Source organism: Poeciliopsis prolifica, unplaced genomic scaffold (assembly GCF_027474105.1).
Source record: "Poeciliopsis prolifica strain line A6 unplaced genomic scaffold, Auburn_PproV2 SCAFFOLD031, whole genome shotgun sequence".
Taxonomy (NCBI): domain Eukaryota; kingdom Metazoa; phylum Chordata; class Actinopteri; order Cyprinodontiformes; family Poeciliidae; genus Poeciliopsis; species Poeciliopsis prolifica.
Window position 1 is genome coordinate 193,886 of NW_026562406.1, and position 23,359 is coordinate 217,244.

The 23,359-nt window shown below is 39.0% G+C and overlaps 1 protein-coding gene and 1 long non-coding RNA gene across 3 annotated transcripts; one reads left to right on the forward strand and one right to left on the reverse strand.

The window, feature by feature from the left end:
- Positions 1 to 474: 474 nt before the first annotated feature.
- On the reverse strand, positions 475 to 19,728 carry LOC129372922 (electrogenic sodium bicarbonate cotransporter 4-like). The gene is made up of 10 exons (XM_055050523.1): positions 19,642 to 19,728; positions 18,783 to 18,852; positions 9,794 to 9,852; positions 8,280 to 8,492; positions 4,836 to 4,965; positions 3,694 to 3,854; positions 2,360 to 2,512; positions 1,144 to 1,266; positions 690 to 745; positions 475 to 483 (listed from the first exon to the last, which is right to left on the reverse strand). Exons 3-10 carry the CDS (start codon positions 9,849 to 9,851, stop codon positions 475 to 477), a joined length of 903 nt encoding a protein of 300 aa, XP_054906498.1. The 5' UTR covers position 9,852; positions 18,783 to 18,852; positions 19,642 to 19,728.
- On the forward strand, positions 6,633 to 7,696 carry LOC129373029 (uncharacterized). Of its 2 annotated transcripts, XR_008607307.1 has the most exons (4): positions 6,633 to 6,715; positions 6,860 to 6,931; positions 7,021 to 7,083; positions 7,316 to 7,696. It is a non-coding gene; the product is annotated as an uncharacterized LOC129373029 (long non-coding RNA). The 2 variants fall into 2 exon arrangements; XR_008607306.1 differs by having other exon boundaries at positions 7,021 to 7,696.
- Positions 19,729 to 23,359: the final 3,631 nt, after the last annotated feature.

A 23,359-nucleotide genomic window follows, 5' to 3' on the forward strand; every position in this document is an offset into this window, starting at 1 on the left:
AATCCACAGCCTCGATCTGTGACTACATGTGAGCACTAGGCACGCGGACCGGACAATGAGATCCATGGTCCTCCCCGCTCCGGCTTGATATTGATGCTGACACACAAACACACAGTGACGGAAAATAAATAAATAAAAAAAATCACTCGTCCATTGTTGCATGTGACCGACTGTACGACTGTAACTCCAATTTAAACACTGGTCGCAGAAATCCTTGCTCCTTTGGCTGGGCTGACAAAGACCGCTCATAACCCGTGTCGTACTCTCTGAAACAAATCCTCATTCAGTTTTTTGTTTTCTACTTCATCCCTCCCAGAGAGCGACACCTAATCATGACCTGTCTATTTCAAAGCTCAGCAGCCTGATCCCCACAACAACAGCACGCCCCCGCGACTGCCCCAGCATGTCTCTCTGGGTTTAAAGCGCATCATTGGATCGGTTCCGTGTGTGTTTGCACGCTTTCTATCCCGCTTTTTACAACAACTGGAATGAAAGAGGAATCGTCAATGAGGCAACTGAGACAAGAGGCGGGTGATTTCTCCCATAAGGCAGAGCAGCAAATTGAGTACAGCTTGTATGCTAACATAAAATTAGACCAATTCAGAAATATAAACTCGAAATGCTTTTGGTACATATCAGGATTTAGTGATTGGATTTCTACACAGTAAGCAGTTGGTTTGTGAAGTCACCTGGTCTGTGCTGGGAGTGTCGGCAATGTCATTCATACTTCTGCTCTGATCATGACCTGGAAGGGAAAAACACTCACTGAAAACACAAGTCTACATCAAGTTTCCCATTGTGTTGTGTAGCGCTTACGTTTATTGCTTGGTTTGCAGTGATACAGTCTATTAAGGAAACATTTTAACACGGACACACTAAGTGTTGTATAATTGTAAGCTAGATGTAACAAGATGCACACATTTCAAAATGTTACCCTTTTGTCCCATCAGTTAACAGGGGCTTACAAAAGTATTTGTGTTCCTTTATTGAGTTCCATTTTGCAAGAATCTTCTTGTAAATGTTGTATTTTTGGTGTATTTCACTCCGAGTCTAGGCACTGTAACTGAAATTACATTTTTTCAACGTTTTAGGACTTCGGAAAAAACGTCTAATGAAAACTGATCGTAGCAAAGCAGCACTCACGTAGGCGTCCGTAGTTAGCAGCTTGCTGCTTAACTCGTAGATCCTCTGTGGATCGGTTAAAGTTCGGCCCTTGACCCTGACCTGGAGCCGGACCCATTCCACCTCGGGGCGGTACGCTCCGACCTGACAGCGGCGGGGAAGCAGGCACAGAGGAAAACAGAAGCTAAATAGTTGAAGGTGATGTTGTCTGATTTACTGAGCAGCATGTGCTTTGCCCTGATGAGATGGGGAAATGTTACAGTGATAATTAACTCATCAAACATTAATGTGTCCCCTGTGGAGGATATGAGCCCTGCTGGCTGCTGGAGAGCAGGGACCCATTCAACAAGAACAATAAACATGCATAGTGAATGTCTGCACAAAACGTCTCGCAGGGTTTTAGCAGGTTTTATCAAATCAAGTTTAAGACATTTAAAGACCGTTTTCAGAACATTACAAACACAATTTAAGATGGACAAATAAAGGAGTTACAGTTACCAGTAACAAGCTGCTGATACTTGCTTTCTAGTTTTGTAACAAGCTAGAAAATTTTGGGCGCTGGCATGAAACTTTTAGCAGCTTGTTACCGGGAGCTTGAACTGCCTCGAGCCACAAAATATGACGCAAGATGAAGATGCCTGCACACCACTCAAACCTTTGCCTGATAGAAGGCAAAGCTGATTAAAGGTAAAGGTAATTTTATCTATGCAGCACATTTTTAGCAACAAGGCAATACAAAAATACTTACATATAATGTATGAGATTAGGTAGCTCTGACATGACAAAATGTGAGACCTGCGACTAGTGTATTTACATTTTTAAATTAATTTAAGACATTCATTTTAGGTAAATGAATTCAAGACCTTTTAAGGATAAGCAGGCACCGGCTCTAGTTGCTGTTGGTGACAGAGCTGAATAAACACATTACTTAGGGAGGAAAAAAAAATCACTATTAAATCCCGACTGAAGCTGGCATTACGGACAGAAGTTTTGTGTTGTTAATCATGATAATAAGAGCAAATTTCCTAAAATATATTTTTGTGTCTTTTAGTCATCTTGAGTAACTTATTTAGCTTATTTAGCTCATCTAAGCTTTAATAATAAACTTAACTTTGGTGAAGATAATCTAATGATTGTAGCATATATGGGGTAGAACATTATCCTGTGTAAAGCAAAAGGTTTAGTCAGGCCTTGCTGAGTCAGACTGCAGGTTTTTGGTACCAGTAGGAACACTCACTTGCAGAGGAGCCGGACTTGCCCATGTCGGCCAGTGAGCGGTGAATCGGCTTCTTGGTCTGATGTCGGTGTTTCCTCAAGAGCACAAAGCTGATCTTCTCCCTGAGCTCAGGCGATAACATGCCCTCTTCTATCTGTCTCTCAATTATGTCATCTGCACAGACACGAGTTCAGTTCCCATGAGATAAATAGCTTTTACTCAGACATACAAAGCCTTGATGGTGAAGGAATTAATCAGTGTTCCGAGCAGAAAAACATTGACTGATTTCTCTCCTTCAGATTGAATGCTGCTTCAGAAAAACAGAAGGCTTGTGAAACGTGACACTCCATCAAAGCTCGCCACCACAAAAAGGTTTTTCTCATAACAAAAGATTTCTAGCTCTCAGAAAAGAGAAGAACTCAATGAAGAAGTCATTACGAGTTTTGGTGGATTAAAAGAAAGGCTGGTCAACGACAAACTGATGTCATAGAAAGAAAAACTTTCAAGATAATATTAAAAACTTGATTACTAGGATTAGGTACTCTACTATCAACAAGTCTATAGTTGCCATTTATGCCCAAACCTCGTGGTTGGTTAATGAGGTACTGAGACTGGGCCACTCTCACGATAAGCTTCTCTTATTTGCTGCTGCCTGAAGCAGTTGCTATAATTGATTAGTTTAAGCTCCACTCCCTGTTACCACACTTAAAAAAATCTGTCCTGACAGCTGGAGGGCAGGCCCCAAATCCAGTTCTGCTTAAGCCCACAAATGACGTTGGACCGGCCCTGTTGGAAGAGCTGAAATAGATTTTATCCCACAACTTGGCAACATTCAGTTATTCTAACTTCAAATCCTCTTTTTGATTATATGTTTTGAGATTTTACAGCCATATTGTGCCATTTTATGGCACATAACTAAATAAAAAAATACTATTGAGCTACTAGCAAGTAACATGTTTACTGACAAGCTCCACTAGCGTTAGCTAGATTTGGTTAGGACAGAAAATACTTCCTATTAGGCAAGACTGAGAATCTTTTCAGACAAATAACACAAAGTACGCATGATAAATATTATATGCATACTTTAATACACATTTTGAATGTGTTTGGCTACGAAGCAACAAACAAACAACAACAAATTGATAAACATTGATAATTTATCAAACAATAACAGACCACAAGGGATTTATATATATATATATATATATATATATATATATATATATATATATATATATATATATATATATATATATATATATAGATATATATATATATATATATAGATATATATATAATTTTTTTGTGTGTGTGTGGGGAGGAATTTTGTCCCATCTTTCAGGAAGACGTCTCACCAATTATCTGAGGCAACGAGTAGCCATCCAGGTCCAGCAGCACCGTCCCTGTTTGGAGACAAGTCCTGAGCTCAAAAAGACTGTGCAGGGACAGCGTGGACACGTGGGGTTTACTCCATCTCTCGCCTCCCTCTTCCACCTTTTCCTCAAACTTCACCCACCTGCAGATATAAACGTACCAAAAGAAAAAGTGAATCAGCAAAGGACAAAATGTTAAAAGTCACTGAGGTTTTCAACATGTGCTGTTTGGGTTCCCTCTGCTCAGCAGGCAGTGGTCCACTGAAAGGGCAGCTTGGGTGACCTCAGTTCATTCTTCAAGCTTCTTGGATATTTTGCTCTTGCACAGGTGGCCATTTATTGTATCGTTTATCATTTATCAAGATAAGAATTTTTATTTATTAATGTCAAGACATATTCCAATTTACAATGTTCCCTTATTTCCCAGTGTTTGCATGAATAAATATTAATACATTTGAAAATATGATTAGATGCAGTTGCTGTGTGCAGATTAGTGATATAAATCATAAAGAGGTATTTGTAAAATTGGTATGTTTTTCAAGAGCAGCATTTTTGTTTGTGGGCTTTGATTGCTGTGTGATGCAGTCACAAATAAGCAGTTACCTAATAAAGGAACAATAAATAGTTCTTATTGATCATCAATATGTTGGTCACTGTTCCATTGTTCAAAAGAAATTCTGAGCAAATGGGTTTTCCTTTCATGCCACATCTTTGTGTGACAAGACATTAGCCAGGCTTGTTCAGTGGACATTTTTAAAGTTAACTTCAGGACTGTTCACTGTGTCTCATGAGTCTTTATCCTGAACTTACAGTTTTATTTATTTATTTGATGTTTCCTTTTCATTTTATTTGTTTTATTATGGTTTTCATCTCCTTGCATCGGTTCAGCACTTTGTTCCAAAGCATTTTGTGGGGTCCGAAGCCTGGTCCCCAGAAGGGGAAACACTGCTTTTGGGTCAGGGGTCAGATTGAGGACTAAGGTGTGAAATGAGTTTTGGTTAGGATTACCATAAGGGTAAGGTTTAAGCTGTAGAAATGAATGTAAGTCAATGGAACGTCCCCACAAAGATCGCCACGTAAACATGTGCGTGTGTGTGATGTGTGTTTTGGGCGTGGACGCACACCTGGCCGACTCCTTCCACTCCAGCTCGTCTCCTTCTCGCTGCAAAGTATCCATCTCTGTGAAGAGCGTTGGTGTGGGCATGTCGTCGTCTTCATTCAGGATGTAGCGTAGTCGCTCTGCTGCTGGAGACACTGCGTCACAGAAAATAACTTATGTAAGATGTTCAAAAACCAGTCAGAAAGCAATCATTTCTTCTACAGAGCTTAATATGCTTATAGAAAGCTTTAGTAGCTCATTAGGATTGGATTGTTTGCAATTGAATTTGTATCTGTGTACATGATTGGATTGTTCAATATTTTACGTAAATTGGACTTGCTTGCCTTGGGATGACTTTAGTTGTTAATTGGTGCTTTATAAATAAACTGAATTAAGTTGAATTAAAGGGTTCCAGGAGGACATCTGCAAGGCAGCCATGAACCAGCATGTCATAATGTTATACAAACATTCTGCTGGAAATAAACAATGTTATGGAACAATGTTATCGAGTGGTAAGTTACTCTATATTTATTTATTTTATGAAGAAAAATACTGTTTTTGTTTACCGAATTACTGAAATTAGATTAACAGTATCCCTGCTTGTTATTGTTTTTTTCTGCTATTGTAGGATTCTATTGTTTTTGTTTTTTTTGTGCACTTGCATCATCAAATAATTTTTAAGATCACAGATAATGTGAGTAAACACAACAGGAAGTTTTCAGATGATGATGATTTCAATCATGAAGTGAAATTATAAGAAATTTGCTCACAGGTATTTCTAGTCCAACGGACACAAACTGAACATTGTTTAGTTTGTTGAAATTACAGATTTCATCTATTCAGAGGAAGACACAAAGCTGGAAAAAAATCATAATAATTCACAATTTTTCAGTGGTTGTTTTGTAGATTTATGTCATTTTTGTACGACAGGCAGAACATTTTAAAAAGCTGCCGCTTGCATCGGGTTCGTCGGATCAGGTACCTCTGCTGTTTTACCACTTATTGCACCACATGCATTTTGAAAATTGCTAAATAAAACCGCAATTCACCAACACTCCAAGTATTTGAAAGCGATCCGCTGCCATGTCAGTGACAAAAGAAGAAGCAATCCCTCTCAGGCTGTGTCTCAGCCTCCTGCTGCTTACTGTAAAAGGCCCAGAAGGGAGTAAAATCATATCCAAAGCGTGACAAAAAGCCTTTCTTTATTTAAAATGAAAACTTGACCTGAACACCAGCTGAGCTCAGTAAACACACTGAGCTGCTGCTGCAGGTAAACAACAGGAAGAAATACTCAGTATGGTCAGAGTTATTATGACTAAGACATCTATAATTCACTAACTATCTCACTGAGACGAGCTCAACTGATCCATATTCGTTATTTGTAGAAACAGTATTAAGTTGTCTGAATAAAAACATAATGATATATATTTATGTAATTATGGCTGCTTGTTGGATCAGAAGTATCATAAGTGTATTTTAAGAAATATGGTCATATTTAATAAATCACAATATGTCCTGATGAGTCTTGTTTGTCAGTTTAAAAGTACCTTTTGAAAACAACAACCTCATATTTTTCATCATTAAGTCGACTCCCATCTAGAGCAAGAAACGGGCAACAGGAGGAAGGAACAACTGTACTTTAACAGGAAGAACCAGAGTTACTATGACTTCCATGATTGACTGGAACTGAACAGAAAGGTGTAACCCACATAAAGTGGGGATAGTCTTTTGGGAAATAGAGATTGGGTAGGCGGGGTAGTCTGCCTGGCCAATGGGAAGTTTGATTCCCATGAATGTTTAGACCAATCAGAGAGTGGAATGCCACAGAGGCTCCACCTTCTTTCCCGTGTTGGCAGCGTTGATTGTGAGCGGGAGATCCAACCCTGATCAGACAGCTGAGCCAGAGTGAGAGTCTTTTGGTTTCTTTCTAATATCATTTATTGACTTTGAAGGAATTTTTTTTGTAAATAGTTATTGTTTAAATCCAACTTATAAGTTAGAAAGAGTGATAAGTTTCAGAAAACTGAACTTCAGTTTTTCTGCTGTTAGAACCACTAAGATCAGTTGGAACTGTTGCACTTTCTGGCAGTTGATTGGCAGTTGTTTTCAGTTCAACTGAAGGTAAAGCCTATATAATAATGTATTTTTATTTTACTTAATTCATTTTCTTTAAGTTAAAACTTAAAAAATATGCATTTTACACTGTCTAGTGCCCTCCGTGTCTGGAATGAGAGTCCCTGTCTAGTTGTTTTGAACGTGCCGCACTGAGATCGGTGAGCATATTTTGTACCTTTCATTTGGTTTTTGTTCTTTTATCTTGTTGTCAAATAATGATCTTTATTTGACCTACTTAGTTATTAAAACGTGAACCTTTGCTGAGTTTGTGTAAAATGTAATGTTTTATTATTGTTCTTGGAAAAGGATTTTTCGAACAGTTATGAAACATAATAAGCTAGAATGGTTTAATAATAATTCTATGTTTCTGCTGGTCTTGTCTGTTGACAGATCAGGTTTTTTTTTTGTTGTGTTGTTTTTGTTTTTTTTGCTTTTTCTTCTCTTCTCCTGGATTGTTCCTGGAGTGGATTCCCCTACTGACTTTGATGGCGAGCCTTCCCACCTGGACTTAGAAAGATCTGGATTTCCTCCCATGTTGAGTGAGACCTGAACCAGGATTTAATTTGATTCATTTGTCATCTAAAAGAGATTAGAGCGCAAACTACCAGGGTGCACCCAATAGATTTAAATGTGATATTTAGCACTTGGCCAAGTATTGTTGTTTTTATTTCATGTATTTTATTGTGTGTAATTTTATTTTCTTAATTGTATGTCTTGTCCACTTGTGAGTTTATGATTCATGTTACTAAAGCTAATTGTTTTTTAAATTCACTCAACTGTGTATGTGTGTCATTTAAACACCCATCGTGCTCCGACAGCCGAACCTATTGGCCCATCTACCTAAAACATATTGTACCCTTCTCAACTGTGTTACAAAAGCATAGAAGAAGAAAGTTGCATTCAGTGTAACTCCTCAGAGGTTTCCATGTTGTATCCCTCAGTAGTTCCTGGTGCAGCATCTCCGCAGGTGAGCAGGTCTTTCAATTAGTGTGGGTTATTTGACACAGTGCAGTCGAGGCTGCTCTCTATAAAATATGGCCTTTGGTACGCATAAATCGCTTGAAGGGTCAGATGGAGGTATGAACAGACTTTACCCTGATTCTAGTTCTTGTGTCTGATTTGGGAACATATTACATGCACAATGTAGCTGGTTGTTGAAAGATCAATCAGTAAAAATCATTTCTACAGCTGCTTGAAAACAAAATTTAGACTGCCATCTTCCCTGAATGGAAGTTTACAGCAAGAGTAAGTCAGCTGTGAGTCTAGTGACATTTTAAGGTTTTTGGAGATGTATTTTGGCGTCCTGTGGCCTGCCTTCTAGAGGAACCGTCTTTGTTTGTTTGATCGCTCTTACTTGTGCGGTTGATGTCTTGGAGACTCTGCTCAGCTGAGTCCATAAGTCCTTCCTCAATGTCTATGTCTCTGTAGCGGTCATGGTCGTGTTGTCTGTTGTGGCCGTAGTGTCTGTCCCTCTCCATTTCCTGAGCCTCTCGACTCGAACGCCGTCGCCTCCGTTTGCGGCGTAACCCACGCGATACGGGGACGCCGATGTAGACGGATTGATGGTCTGTGGAGGAACACGGTTCGTTGATTAGAATTTAACATTGCGCCAGAAATATAAATATAATATAATATAATATAATATAATATAATATAATATAATATAATATGATATAATATAATATACAACTTAGCAATGTTTTCACTTGGCTAAATGTTTAAATGCAGTCATGTTTCACTATAACTGCAAAATTGCAAAATGTTTTATAAAGCACAACTGTTTTTTTAAAAAAAAGTTGAATAAAGGAAGTGATTTGATCACAGCTAAACATCATCAATTGATTTCTAGCTGATAAAAAAAAAAAGGTAGGACACACCAACACCTTTGTAAATAACATTATCACCACTGGGATGTTCAGTCCAGACATCCAGATCTGGGCTTTGACTAGGCTCAGGACCAGTTCTTGGTTGACACATTCGCTTTCCAGTTGCTATCATGTACTTTTCTTGTTTCTTATTTTGAGTTCATGCCTAACATGTTCCCCCTGTTCAATTCATAAGGACATTATTACATAAATCCGGGCAAACTTTAGTTGTTCTGTTGTTTCTTTTTTTCTTCTAGAAAGTTATGTTTTTTTTCCTCCTTTCTTTCGTCTAATGAATGTTAAACTTCTTCTCATCCTTTTGGTGGCACATTTAAAGTCAAACATAAGAGTCAGCTGGAGGCTTAGTGACAACAGTTTAAGCTTTACTGTAGCATCCTGCGGCCAGCCTGCGGGGTGAACAGCTGGAACTGGACATGGTGCTTGTTTTTAACATCCCCCTCTTGCAGAATGATTTCCATGCAGTGGAAAGGCTGATTTGAAATTAGACCTCACTTGATCTCTTGAGAGGCTCATAAAAGGCAACAATGTTCCTTCTGAAGGCTCTTTGAATCTCAACATGGTGTTCTCTCTGACCTCAGCAGTTGGGAGCATACCAAACTGCAGGTGTAATGTTTAAATACAGTAAGCCTCCTTCAAAATGATGAATAATCATGTTTTCGGTGCCTGATGTGATACAGCCGTGTGTGATTCCAGCTAAACTATTGTGCCCAGGCAGCATTTTTACTATTTTACAGAAGGTTTTGATTTATTTTAAATGTCCACATGTCCAAATATGTTAAAAAATAAAAATGCACAGACATTCGGATGTCGTAATTCTTTTGCATGTTATGTTTTGGATGATGTAACCTATATGAGGTTCAGTTGCTCACAGTCTAAAACTACATTGTCAAATAGCCAATTCAACACAATTTTAACAAACAAACTGGAGGTTTGGACTCCAGTTGGTGTGTTTGCAGGGAGCCACACATGCAGACAGACTCACCATCCTCTTCCTCATAGCGAAGGTCAGACACCCTCATCCCTCTGTCTCCATGGTCCATCCTGACAAGTTTAAAATTACTTTATTTAGACACTTGTAGATTCACCCTTAGCTATAGTAGCATGGTTAATACCTATGTACACACAGCTTCGTGGCTAACCAAAGACTAGCTGCGTTTCTGCTGACCACACAATTGCACGTTTTGATATTCCGAAAATGAATTTGCTTCATGGAAACCCGCCGATTCAGAGGAAGCGCTCAGCTGTCGACCAAACGTGTTGGTGCTAAAACGAGGTGGTATCCCAGCCGCATCGACATCGATTCATTTGGCAAAACTGTCATGCCACTGACGCAAACCACGAAGAAGAAGACGACCGGAAGACGATGTCAGAAGTTTTTCTTATTTAATGGAAACAACACTACATTGGTAGCATATCGGCAAAGTTTTGTGCACATTTGTAATGTAAATGCAGCTTGTGGTTTTCCAAGTCTCGCTTGAACAAAAGACTTAAAGAAGTCTACACCTGTTCAGCTTTTCGCTTGCACATCTGTAAGATTATTTGTTTCTTTAAAAAAAAAAAAAGATTAATTTTATTTTTACATTAGAGTACAAAATACTTAGTACATTACTTAGTAATGTACTAAGTACATTACTTAGTACTTTAAAATACAGTACATTAATAAAATAAAAAACAACACACAAATTAAAACAAAGAAAAAAAAACAGAAAATGTTGCATTTTGATGAATGAATATGATCTGTGTGTTAATAAGATTTTTCTTAAACTCTATTGGAGTTTCAGAATCTGGTCTGTACTGAACACTGGAAAACCTGTTCAGGCTCCAAAAACCATTTAAAAAAAGAAATTTGACTTGATAAGAAGACATGAGAGTATTTGGGCTGGTCACAGGTGATAGTAATATTAGAAAGATAATCACGTTTTAATCTAACCGTCCAGTTTCTGGAAGAGGTCAGTGGCCTGGCTCATCTAGGCCTCTATGATTCTTGCTTTCTGTAACAGCATCTGGTCATTTGGAACAGGACAGAGTCATCCACAAACTTTGACCTTTTTGGCACGTGTTTTTTCAATGATATGCGTGTGTGTTTTGACATTTCTCACATTGAATGACCCATTTTTCTAACAAATGCTGCAATGTAAGAACCCAGCACTCCTTGTTGGTTGTGGGTTAGGGGTTAGGTTTAAGAGTGAATTGAGTTTAGGTTAGATTTAAGGTAAGGGTTAAGGTTAGGCTATAGAAATGAATGAAAAGATGAATGGAAGTCCATGCAAAGTGTGTATATGTGTGCGAGAGCGCCATATCTGGGACATGACCTCCAGCTGCATTACCACCAGCAGCAGCTCTCGCTCACTGACCTGCTTGCTGCAGCACTGCCATGCAGATCAATGGGAAAATAATTAGGAGCGAGGGTATGTCAATAAAAATGCACATAATTAAAACAAATGCGATGGTAACGTATCGCACGTGCCACCAGTTCACCCACTGAGGGCCACCAGCGAGGAACAAGGCCACCATGTTCCTGCTGGTGGAGGTGTCGAGAAAATAAAATCTTTATTTTCATATTTACCTTCTCTGAACTGTTCTTTTCACTCACTGTACTGAATATAATCTCAAATTCCATGGCAGTGAATCTGAAGTCAATTCCTGAATTACTACAGATATGTACATTTCGAGTAAGTTCTAATTTTACCTCAGCTAAAATACCAGAATTTAATAAAAACTTTCTAGAATGATCAAATATAAAAAATTGAAAGTAAGTCAAGTCTGATTTCCACTCTGTGTATTCCATTAAAAACTTGCTGTGTGCAAAACGTTGTCAATTTCCCATTAATGCCAAAAAATAGAATTCCTCAATTGCTGTGTTTTTGTTTAATAAGAAAGGCAGTTAAAATCACACGTGAAGAAGTTGGTCAGTAAGAAAAAAACATGCAGTGCCATCATCCTCCAACTACTTCCTGTTGTCTTCTTCGTGGTTTGCGCCAGTGGCAACACTCGGTTGCTGATCGTGTAACTCGTGTTTCCACTGTTTCGCGAAAGAAAGAAAAAACAATTTCGAAAGGCCCAATAAAACCCACTTTTGTCTTGGCCAAACTTCTTTTAATCAAAAATATGTTTTGTTTTCTTTTAATTGGCTTGTTTCCTAGAAGCAAATTTACTTTCAAAATGTCAAATTGCACATTAATATAGTCAATGGAAGCGAAGTGAGTCAAAAAAAGGGTTTATTTCTGTTTCAGAAAAAAAGAATTGCCGCTCAATCAACACAGGAGGCAAAAGTATCCTCCGTTCAGTCCACTGACTGGCTCCCTGTGTGTGAACGCTGCCTCTGTGTGATCATCAGTGTTCAGGTAGCAAACACTCCAAAAGATGGACCTCTAGCACTCTGAGAGATAACAACAACCAGGGTCACTTCTGAGAAATCACCAGTCTCTCTCTCTCTCTCTTTCTCACCTTGGCTGGTCTTAATGGCTGAGAGTCAACCATCAAGGACACTGAATGTCAGGAAAACAAAAAGCAAGATGCTGCTCTTCAAAAACAGCAAAACCTCTCTGGGGATGAGAGGCTGTTGGAGGAAACATTTTGAAAAGTGAATGTTTCTTTTTTCAGATCAGAAGTGAAATGATGTTATCTAATGGGAAACTCAGGTGTGGTGCTATAATGATTTTACTGCAACTGAGTCAACATGGCTTTCTACTGATGCAACTAGCAAATATAGATGATAGTAAAACATTAAACAGATTTTTTTTGAGAAAATGATAATGTGCCTCATAACTTTGAACTGACTATTCACACAGAGTATAAAAATATAGTTACAGGCTCAAATTTATACCTTGACCAAACTTCTAATCAAATTCTGTTTGGATTTGACCGTTCTTCATCATCAGCAGCATCAAAGCCAACAATGTAAAAAGACCCAACAATCTGATAAAGAAAGCTAGTTCTGTTCTGGTTCTGCTCTGATTCTGCTCTGGTTCTCTTCTGGTTCTGTTCTGGTTCTGCTCTGATTCTGCTCTGGTTCTCTTCTGGTTCTGTTCTGGTTCTGCTCTGATTCTGCTCTGGTTCTCTTCTGGTTCTGTTCTGGTTCTGCTCTGGTTCTCTTGGTTCTGCTCTGATTCTGCTCTGGTTCTGTTCTGGTTCTGCTCTGATTCTGCTCTGGTTCTCTTCTGGTTTTGTTTTGGTTCTGCTCTGATTCTGCTCTGGTTCTCTTCTGGTTCTGCTCTGATTCTGCTCTGGTTCTGTTCTGGTTCTGCTCTGATTCTGCTCTGGTTCTGTTCTGGTTCTGCTCTGATTCTGCTCTGGTTCTCTTCTGGTTTTGTTTTGGTTCTGCTCTGATTCTGCTCTGGTTCTCTTCTGGTTCTGCTCTGATTCTGCTCTGGTTCTGTTCTGGGGATGACTGTGGATTCTCCAGAGATGATGATGCAAAGAAGAATTCTTCATAAAATCAAGAAAATAATGGCAATCCGGACCATCGTCTTCACTCTATCTTGAGAAAACAAAGTATCTTCAGTCAGAGGATTCTTCAGATTTGCTGTAATACAGACTGCTATAAGAGATTTTTTTCTACCAACAGGAAAGATCTGCAACACAAATGTCAAACTCCAGTCCTGGAGGGCCATTGCCCTGCAACTTCTAGATGTTCCTCTGCTGCACCACACCGGAATAGAATAATTATTAAAGCTGTGGAGAACTGACCGACACAAGGAGGAGGGAATTAAACCATTTCATTCCAGAGTTTTCTACCTGTGGCACATCTAAAAACTGCAGGACAGCGGAACCTTGAGGACTGGAGTTTAACACCCCTGATCTACAATAACTCTTGCTATTGTATGTCTAAACTGTTATTGTAATCTAAACTCATTTAGATTAATGAGTTAATTAATTTAAATTAACTAATTAATCGAAATTAATGAGTTACTCTATATTAACTCATTAATCTAAATTAATGAGTTAATCTAAATTAATGAGTTACAACAATGTTTGGAATTAATAAATAATTTTTGAATTTGAACTTTTCTGAATTCACGACAGAATTAGAAGAGTTCGTAATCTTGTTCAAGGTTCAGGACCAGCGTAATGCAGATATTTAAGGTTAGCCTGCTTCATTTGGAATTTCTACACTCTTAGTTAAAGTTCAAGAACTTGAAGGTGAAGTTCTCCCTGCAGCTTCTCATTCACAGCATGATGCTATCCTGACCGTGCTTCACATTTGATTCAGTGTTCCAAGGTTTGAAAGCGTCGCTTTGACTTCTCCCTAATTCTCTTTGTTGTAGCCAAGCAGATCAATCTTTCTCTGAGCTTGTTATTGTGTGTATCTCCATAATTCAGTTAGGGTTGAAATTTGACTTTAGCTTCACGGCTGACACTTTGAAATAAAACTGGGCTCAGTGTGAACAGAGGAAAGTTTCAACTCCATGGCAGAATTTGCCTTGAATGTTCCTGAAGAAATTGTTCTCTCCTCAAAGGATTCGGGTCTTCAAGACTTCTGACACATGCTTGTGTTACATAGACTTACTGAAACATTTGTAATCTACACTTGGTTAGAAATGACTCCGAAACACTTTCCCAACTTTTGTATACGTACAAACCGCAGGGAAAGCCCAAGGATCTCAACAAAGTTAAGAAAAAGGTTTTGATAACTTTCCCATTGTTTTGAGTAACGGCCGGTTCTGTGATGCTAAAAGATAATTTTTTTATTGGCAACAGGAATGAAAATAGATCTTAGCCTGACTTAGTTAAATCACATTCTAGGCTCTTGAGGTACAGGCATCTCTTATCATATTTTTTCCTGTATAGTTTTGAGCATTTGATGATTGCAGAAAACTCTCTATAAATGTAAACTTCTTCACACAACTGTCACATTTAAATCTGCAAAAAAACATCTTTACACATTTTAAAATGGTTTTCTTCTTATCTTTGATTTGACTCACCTTTTCTGACTTTTTTGGCCAGAACTTAACAGTTACAGTAAGAAGTTTACCGACACTCATGAACCGCATAAAGATAAATAGTTGTGTTACTTTAACGTCGGTGGGGGTAAATGTTGCACAATACACAACTTTAATTACGCTATAAAAAATTTAAACAAAACCATCAACTTTTAGTTTTTTTTTTAAAACAAAATAATTTATGGATCAAACCCACATTTGTTTCTTTTCTGCTGGTTTGAATGCCGTGAGTTAGCGCTGCGTGTCTCATTGTGTTTTGGCTGTGGGATGCTGGAAACGCCACCCTGGAGGGGTGAGAGGTGTGAAGCGGCTGGTGGAGGGAGGTTCTGACCCGGCGGAGCTCTGCCTGAGCTGCTGCCGTGGAGGATTGTAGCTCTGGCTTCCTGCCTCTGTAATTAGTGCTGTCACATCAGTGTCCTTCACACCCAGTGGGCAGCTGGAGTGAGCGCTGCAGGCCACCCCACCACCACCCCATCACAAGCGGATCGATGGGCTCGCCCTGGAAATAATCCCCACTGGTGCATGAATGAGAGCACGAGGCCTTGCTGTCATGTGGCCTGCCAGCACGGAGGTATTCCCAAACATCCGCACGAGGCACAGCGGGTTAATTTGTCGAGTAATTGAGGCTTTTACACCTTGGAGAAATGTGCTGGAAAGATCAGCGTGGTGTTTTACACTTTGAACCTCATCTAAAAGCAATCATGGAAACTGAAATGACAACAAAACTTGATCATTGTTGGAGAACGCTTTCAGTGATGTAACTTCACCTGAACCTTCACAAAGTTTAATGGCTTGTACAACAGTCTGTTTAAGATTATGAGTGAGGACGATGTGTTTTTACAAGAGTTAAATCATAAAGTTATACATGAAATTAGCTTAGTAAGTAAGAATTGCCCTCTAAAAGTGTTTGCTTAAAGATCTCACACTTAAGAAGGTCTTTGAGTTGAAACAATTATTTAACTTTACATTTCAACGTATCATTGAGACGTTCATAATAGATGTTAGACAGCAGTGAATTTGTTGAAAAGTGAAAAAAATTATCTCAGGTGAACAGCAAAACTCTCTATTTAAGCAAACTTAATAGATTTAAAGCAACTCAAAAATGAAACTTGTACCTCTGGGATACTGGGGCTTTAGTTAAAAAGTAATAAATGTTGAGATTTGTATGAAGAAAAATGTTCAGTTTGGATTCTCTCAACTCAACAATGCACGTGTGACAATGCTAAAGGAAGGCGATCTGATGTTGCTGGTGAAATTCGTTGGCTGATTTCAGATAAAACCAGGAAGCGCACCGGAAGGTATCATTTTTGATGCTGTTTGGCTTGTTGCAAAATCTAAATGTTTACTTCACTCCACAGACAGACGGAGAAGTTTCAGCCGGTCTAGCGGATTTATAAGGCGAGCGGCCTCAACCTGCTTAGCTTTAGTGCAGTAAAATCAAACAAAGCAACAAACTGAACAATGTTGTCTGGTGAAAATGTGGTTGTGAAATACCAGCTGACATCACTTTGCATCCTATGGATGTAAAAACTTTTAGTTTGAGTCGTTTCAAATTGCATAAAAAAGTTCAAACAGTGGGCGGGTCCCATGTTTAAAGGTAAGGGAATTGAGAAGTAACAAAAAACGCAAGAAAGAAAAAATGAACTTTTGTGTTCTATAAATTTGTTTCTGCGTTTAACTGAGTTTGTGAAAGTAGACATCAAGTGCAACTTTAAAGCATTTTAAATCTCATTTGAGTTTATAAAACATCTGATTAGTTACGTATGACCTGTTTCTTCTCTGAATTTTTAATTATAATATTGGGAATGAATGGCATTTGGTTGTCTGACATCTTGTTAAAACTTATTTATTTTTGGTTAAATGAGCCTCTTAGCAGTTAAAACCTTAACAGAAATCTCACCAAATAAAGAGTGATTAAGCTGATTCATCATTTCTATTGGCTGAAAGGTTATTTTCTTACCGTAAACTCACTCATTTTCATTCAAAAACATCAATATCATGTGTGTTCCTCTGATTGGCTGCTGTACGTCCACCACCTTAAAGATAATTTTCCTTATCTGTGTCAAACTTAGCAGTTTACCAAAAGAGATGCCAAAAGAATTCAGGTTTTCTTTAGTGTTATTCTCCAAAATGCCTAAATCCAAACTGGAAACCATTTCTGAAGAAACAAACTAAGAAAATGCAACACTCTCACAAAGGCAAACAGAACAAACAAATAGGATTAAACAGAAAATAATAAAGTTGTTTGGAATAAGTGCCAGCCTACCTTGTTTAGTTGTTAGCCTGAGTGACAGAGAGGAGAAACGACTTTTGATGTTCATGGAGTCGCAGTGAAAACACGCCAGTGGAGCTCCGGCAAACTATTGAGTGGAATAAAGTCAGCGCAGAGCAGCAGACCCTTTCTTTCTGTCATGGGGTCAATAATGGGCAAAGCCGGCGCAGAGCTGAGAGCTGTAGGCAGGACGCTGTTTCAGTCGACAGCCACACATAGCAAATCTCTCACCATGCTGCACTGGCAGGTCAATAAATACAGGGCTGTGCTGCCATGATCTTTTAGAGAATCACTGGGAGACACAGACCAGACCAGAAACAAACACACACAAAAAACAAAGGACAGTTCTAAAGTTTTATGCAGCATGAAACCCCAGAATGTGCTGCGTTTGATTTGTTGTGTGTGCGTCTTTTTTTTTTTTGTATGATTTTTTTTTTTACAGAACCCAGGGCAACATGTAAATGAATACATTTCTGCCAGGCTTTGAAATTCAACACTTGCTAGATGGCTTGTGTCAAGTAGAATTGTCTTTTCATTAGCTTTAAGTCATGCTAGAATGTTAGTCATTAGTCAAAAACATACGTGGAGTGCTGCCTTGATTTCTTCATCTTTGACAAATCCGTCAATCTCCCGCGGCAACCATTCAACTATGTAAAAACGCCTGGAAGAACCGACCGCCGCCTTTGAGGCGCAGCTCCTCCACGGTGCTGCTGGTTTCCGCAACTCCCCAACTCAGCTCCTTTAGACTAGCCAGCAGCAATTAGCAAGCACCTGGTGGAACTGTGCACCACCTGAGCTCATTATAAGAGCTACTTGTTAGGGCAAATCAGGTCAAAATATTATTAAAGAGTTAATAAAGGAGCCATGTTGTGGTGCCTTGCAGAAGCCGGAGTTTAAGAAACAGTAGGAGTTTCTTAAAGAGACAGAGGTCCAATTCCAAGTTGTTAAATCACAAAGTCAAATTTCTTTTCAGTCATATTTTATACAGCATTTTTATACAAACTGAAGTAAAAAAGTTTCTTGAATGTGCTACAAAATGTGCCTGGAAAACACTTCATACAGTCCATTATAGATCTACGTCTGCCTCCACACACCAGGCAAATCCATTATGTGACCCACGTCAGACTTTTTCATGGCAGTGTGAATGGCACAATTCTAATCTTCACTCAAAATAAAACTTATTTGCCACTGCATTGAGGTTCTCAGTTGGAAATGTATCCCATAGTTTTCTGCAGTCAGAACAGTCATGTTGCATTGTATCCCATTTTTACGTCAGCCTTCCTGTTACTCATTGCACTCAGAACCCCCTGCAGGATTTAGCTCCTAACCTACTCAAGCTGATAAAGCAGTACATCCCAGCAGGGCCGTGCAGAGACCTTTGGAGGGGCAGGGGCGCAAAGTTAAAAAAGTGCACACAGAGGCAGCAGACATGTCTGAAAATGTCAGAGCAACGTATTGCTCTGACGTAGCCTATTGATGAACCGAGCAGATAAAAACGTTGTACCAAATCACGTTGTGTCACTTAAAGTGTGGAATAGCTATATAATTTGCCGCTCTTCACAACCATCGACGCTCTGCATGAACGCCTGGTTGGGACCCGCAATGAATTGGGCCGTGAAGGACACGCCGGACCCGTCTCTTCAAATTTGGGGAAAAGAAGGACGAATTTGAAGGAGTCTTCACATTCGGACAGGCTATGACGCAATCGGCCTACAAATCCGTCCTTGGAAGAATGCAGACCCTGAATTCAGACTCACCTAATAACTGTGTGGTTGTAGGAGGACTGCTCTACTTCCTCCAGGGGGCGGAGCCGGCGTCATGTCAACTCTGTGTTTCAGTTCAGATAGAAAATAAAAAAGGCGACTTAAACACCAACTCTGACAGACCGTCAGCAGAGCGTTAGCTAATCTACCACGGCGATCACTTATCAATAATCACAAAATAAACATCAAGCCATGAAATCATAAAACTGTAATGGACTGGATATTCTGTTTTTGTGTGTGTGTGTGTGTGGCGATATCAATATTACTATTATTATTATTTAAAAAAAAACAATATTGAATTACAATGACTTTGTTGCTTCTATCATAATCAACAGTAATAATAATTATCAATATAAATATTACTAATTATTAATATTTATATTGATAATTATTTATTATTGTTGTTATTAACAATACTTGTTATGATTTATTAGAGTCATTTTAGTATAGTACTCTGCAATATGATAATTACTGTATTACTAAGAATTACATTAATTATATACTAAGAATATTGGGCTATTTGCACCTGAGCTTCCGCGTTCGGAAAAACGGCTCAAATGTTTCCGATCTGTTGAAAACGGTACTTTACACCGGGCATTTGCCGGGCTTTTCCAAGGTAACAATTAATAATGTACATCGATCCGAAACCCCAACAAGTAAGCCGGAGAAAGGTTTTAAGATGTTCGCCTCGTTATACATTCACAGTAGGTGAGTTTTACTTTCTTTAAACTTTGTGGCTAACATTAGCTTTAGCTTATGCTAGTAGGCAATATTCTCGGACATTTTTCTTGTAAAAATCTGCTATTTAAGTATCTAAACATTTCTCATCCATTCTATCGGACAATGTTTGTACCTTATTACAGTTCAGGCTTTTTGCTTGCAGCCCGACGAAGCACAAGGAGCCCAGGCTCATTAGGATGGTGTGTACAGCGGTGTGTACAGCGGTGTGTACAGGCGGATCAGTTGCTCGGCTGTCCGGCTCTGCTCTCTCGTTCCCAAACACTCGCTCTTTCAGGCTGAATACAGAAGCGATTTAATGTTAATAACACAGGACGGCTCCTTTACCTTCGTCTTTAGGCTGAAGAAGCTGATCCGGAGTGAAATGAAGGCTGCAAACTTTGTTGTGCGGCGTTAGCTTCAACTGGTAGCAACGAATATTTACAAGCCGTCGTAATTCAGGATCGCTTGGAAATTCATGAACACGTAAACAAAGTGCATAGTATTGTTTTATTTGTGTCTTAAGTACGACTTTGACTTTTATAGCAGTTATAGTAACTGAAAGCAAAAAAAAAGAGCCGCATTTGGGCATGCAGTTGTGACGTCAGCGCGGCAGGTGCAAAGAGCCCATTCATATAAACAAGTTTAAAAAAATGTTTCCATCATCCATCTATTATCTAATGTCCACAAAATCTCTTTGTACTGGAGACTGGAGCAGACTGGAGGAAGCTAAGCTCCTCCAACGTTTCCAACAAGATGCTGCAGCAACGATAACATGTTGTGCTGTATGTTGACTGTATGTCATACAGCACAACAACATGGGTCTTCTTCTTCAGGTTGTTGCCTGAGTCTCTTTTTTGCCTCCTCATAACAGATGTAGCAGCCAGGTCTTTGATATTTGTAAGGTACAGGCAGCTCAGCGAAATGCACCGATTTCTTCTTATCGCTTGATTTCAGATTCGACGTCGAATGGTCAGGGCACCGATGTTCATTTTCTTCCCCAGCCGGGGAAGTTTCTTCTTTGGGATCAGCGACATCTGATCCCTTTCCCGTCAAACCGGATGGTGAGTTTTCAGCCGGTTCAGGCTGAAAACTCACGCAATCCTCGTCAATTGTCTCTACAGCATTGTTGTCTTCTGAGGTTTCCCCGGCCAGGGAGGTTTGTTGTCCAGCTGGAGGAGGATTGAAGACAAAGGCATCAAATTCATCGTAATTGTTGCAGTCGTCTTGATGGTTTGTTTCAAACTTGATGTGAGGAAGGAGTTTGTTGCACACCTTCCTCACACCAGTTGTAATCAGGTATCCTGCGCCAAAAGAGAGGGGGAAAAACAGGGTCACTAAAACGTTTTCCATTGTAAAAATTGTTGAAAGAAACAAAGTGTCAAAGAGTTGCTGGTCTCCTACCTGATATTTTGAGACTGAAGCATTTATAACCCTAGAAGCTCTTTGATCTATGTAACTATGACCTCATAGACAGTGAGGTCATAGCTGCGATGAGATCACTGTGGTTCTGGGGGAATGTCTTGCTTCTGATCGTTGCTATGAAAACGGTCAGATCAGTTCTGCATTGTTAACTATTAACCCTTTAATAGGGTTAATAGTTAACAATGCAGAACTGCCTCAAATGATAACTAAATCATTTGAGGCAAAGGATTAATCATGACGGATGTTGGAGGTGTACATTTCAGGAGGCTACGGATTAAAACTGGGATTTTAATAGTTAAATATTGAGTTCAGATTGAGAATGGTATAATTAAACCATTCATTTACTGTAAATATAGTTTTTTAATCATTCTATAAGGTTTATAATTTGAACAGGTTTAAAAATGAACAAAATATTCACACATTGGTATGAATATTTTGTAGTTAGAGTCACAGATCTGACCCCCTCCTCACCATGGACTCTCAGCGTCATTAGACTGAGGGCAGCCAGACTAGCTTATTTTGATCAATTATTATATTTAGTTAATATTATTGCTGAGGGGCACAAGCAGGCCTTCTGACATACAGATAAAATATTTCAATATTAAAATATTGAAAAAGAAAAAATAAAAACATCAAAAAGGACACCAGGGGCATCAAGGATAAAAGGGGCAGGGGCTCCGGCCCCTTGTGCCCCCTCCTCTGCACGTGCCTGCATCCCAGCATTTATCACAGGCAAAAACCCATTTAGGATGGAGTCCCAACATGCATAAAAACCCATTTTGTACACCAAATAATACATCGAAGCAATGTTGGGCCTTTCTACGACTACATAGCAGTAAATGAATTGAATTTTGTGTAAGTGGTCACCCTCCCCATCTCCACTGAGGCTGGAGTATAAAGAACCTGTTCAGTCTGACTGCCATGGGACTGGAGATCTGAAGATGTGCTGCTATTAAAAGCTCTGAATCTGTGAGAGGTTTATCAGGGTGATGAGGCATGGAGGCTGGATGTGACCAGAAGCTGCTGTGCAACCATCCAGCACAAGAAATTTGTATCATTAATGTCCCCAGGGAGAAGCTTATCAAATCTTTCTTTCTTTTTTTCTTTTTACCCTCCAGCACACGGAGCATTTAGTGTGAAATTGACTGCAGACTGGTTGGTCCCTCTCTTGTCCCCCCTCCACACACACGCACACACACACACACACACACACACACACACACACACACACACACACACACACACACACACACGCACACACCTACACACACACTCTCTCTCTCTAACTAGAGCCAGATATGTGGGGAATTGCTGCAGGAAGCACACAGGTGTGGATGGCAGTCTGTTGGGTTTTTTTTTTGCCGTTATCATATTGAAGTTCAAGTTTAGTGATAGTTAGATGAACCAGCAAGATTTATATTCAGGCTGTGAAACAAATTGTCCGTGTTACGTTTTGAAGTGATGACTCTAGTTACAGATCTGTGGATCCAGTTCTGTAGAGATCAGTTAAATTTTCCTAACTGGATACCTTTTATCTGTAAAAAAAAAAAAAAAAAAGTAAAGGAAAAAATAAAGTGCAATGCATCTGAATTTAGGCAGCAGATAACAGGTGAGCAACACCTTCCTTTTACTACACCATGTGATGGAAGTTCAAGAAGAAACAGGTGCTGAACGTAAGATGAGCTGGCCCTTTAAAGACGACGCAATGACATCTGGAATAATGATATTTATTTAGAACATTTTTCTAAGAAGTTGTGCACTCTGCATGTTATATTCTGCTATGCAAGATAAAATAAAAAGATAAATAAATATTTTATAAAATATTTATAAGGAGTTATTGAGAGTTTTAATATATTCAGAATGTATTGTATTTTAATGTAAGTTCAAAGTGAAACCATTACAAATACACTTTAAATGTCATTGAAATGTGTCACTCAGGCATAAAATAAGCACAGAAGTTCAAATATATTTAAAGTAAAATAAGTGCATATGGATTATTTCCACTTCTGCACACAATGTACACTTTAAACTGAAATTTAATTGTATTTCAATTGGCAGAAGCTGTTTCAAAATAGCTCTCTTAAAATAAATGTTCTGATCTGAATATATTTACTAAATCACATTTTAGTACATTTATGTCTATATGTTTTTCAGCTGCGGTGTCAGAGACTCAGCCCCAGATTTGGCTCTAAGATTTGCAGACATACAGAACAAGGTGGCCGATTTCTTCATTCCCTCTCAAGAATTTATTTTCACTGTCATTTTGTCTACAAACCAAACACAACCCCAAGAAAAACAGCATGTTTTGATTTTTCACAATGTGGAAGGAATGTTTGTGAAATACGACATAATGACACAAACCAAATGACAGATAATCTGCAGTTCATCTGCTCTGAAGGTTGTTGACAACATGTGAGGACAGGGGAGGC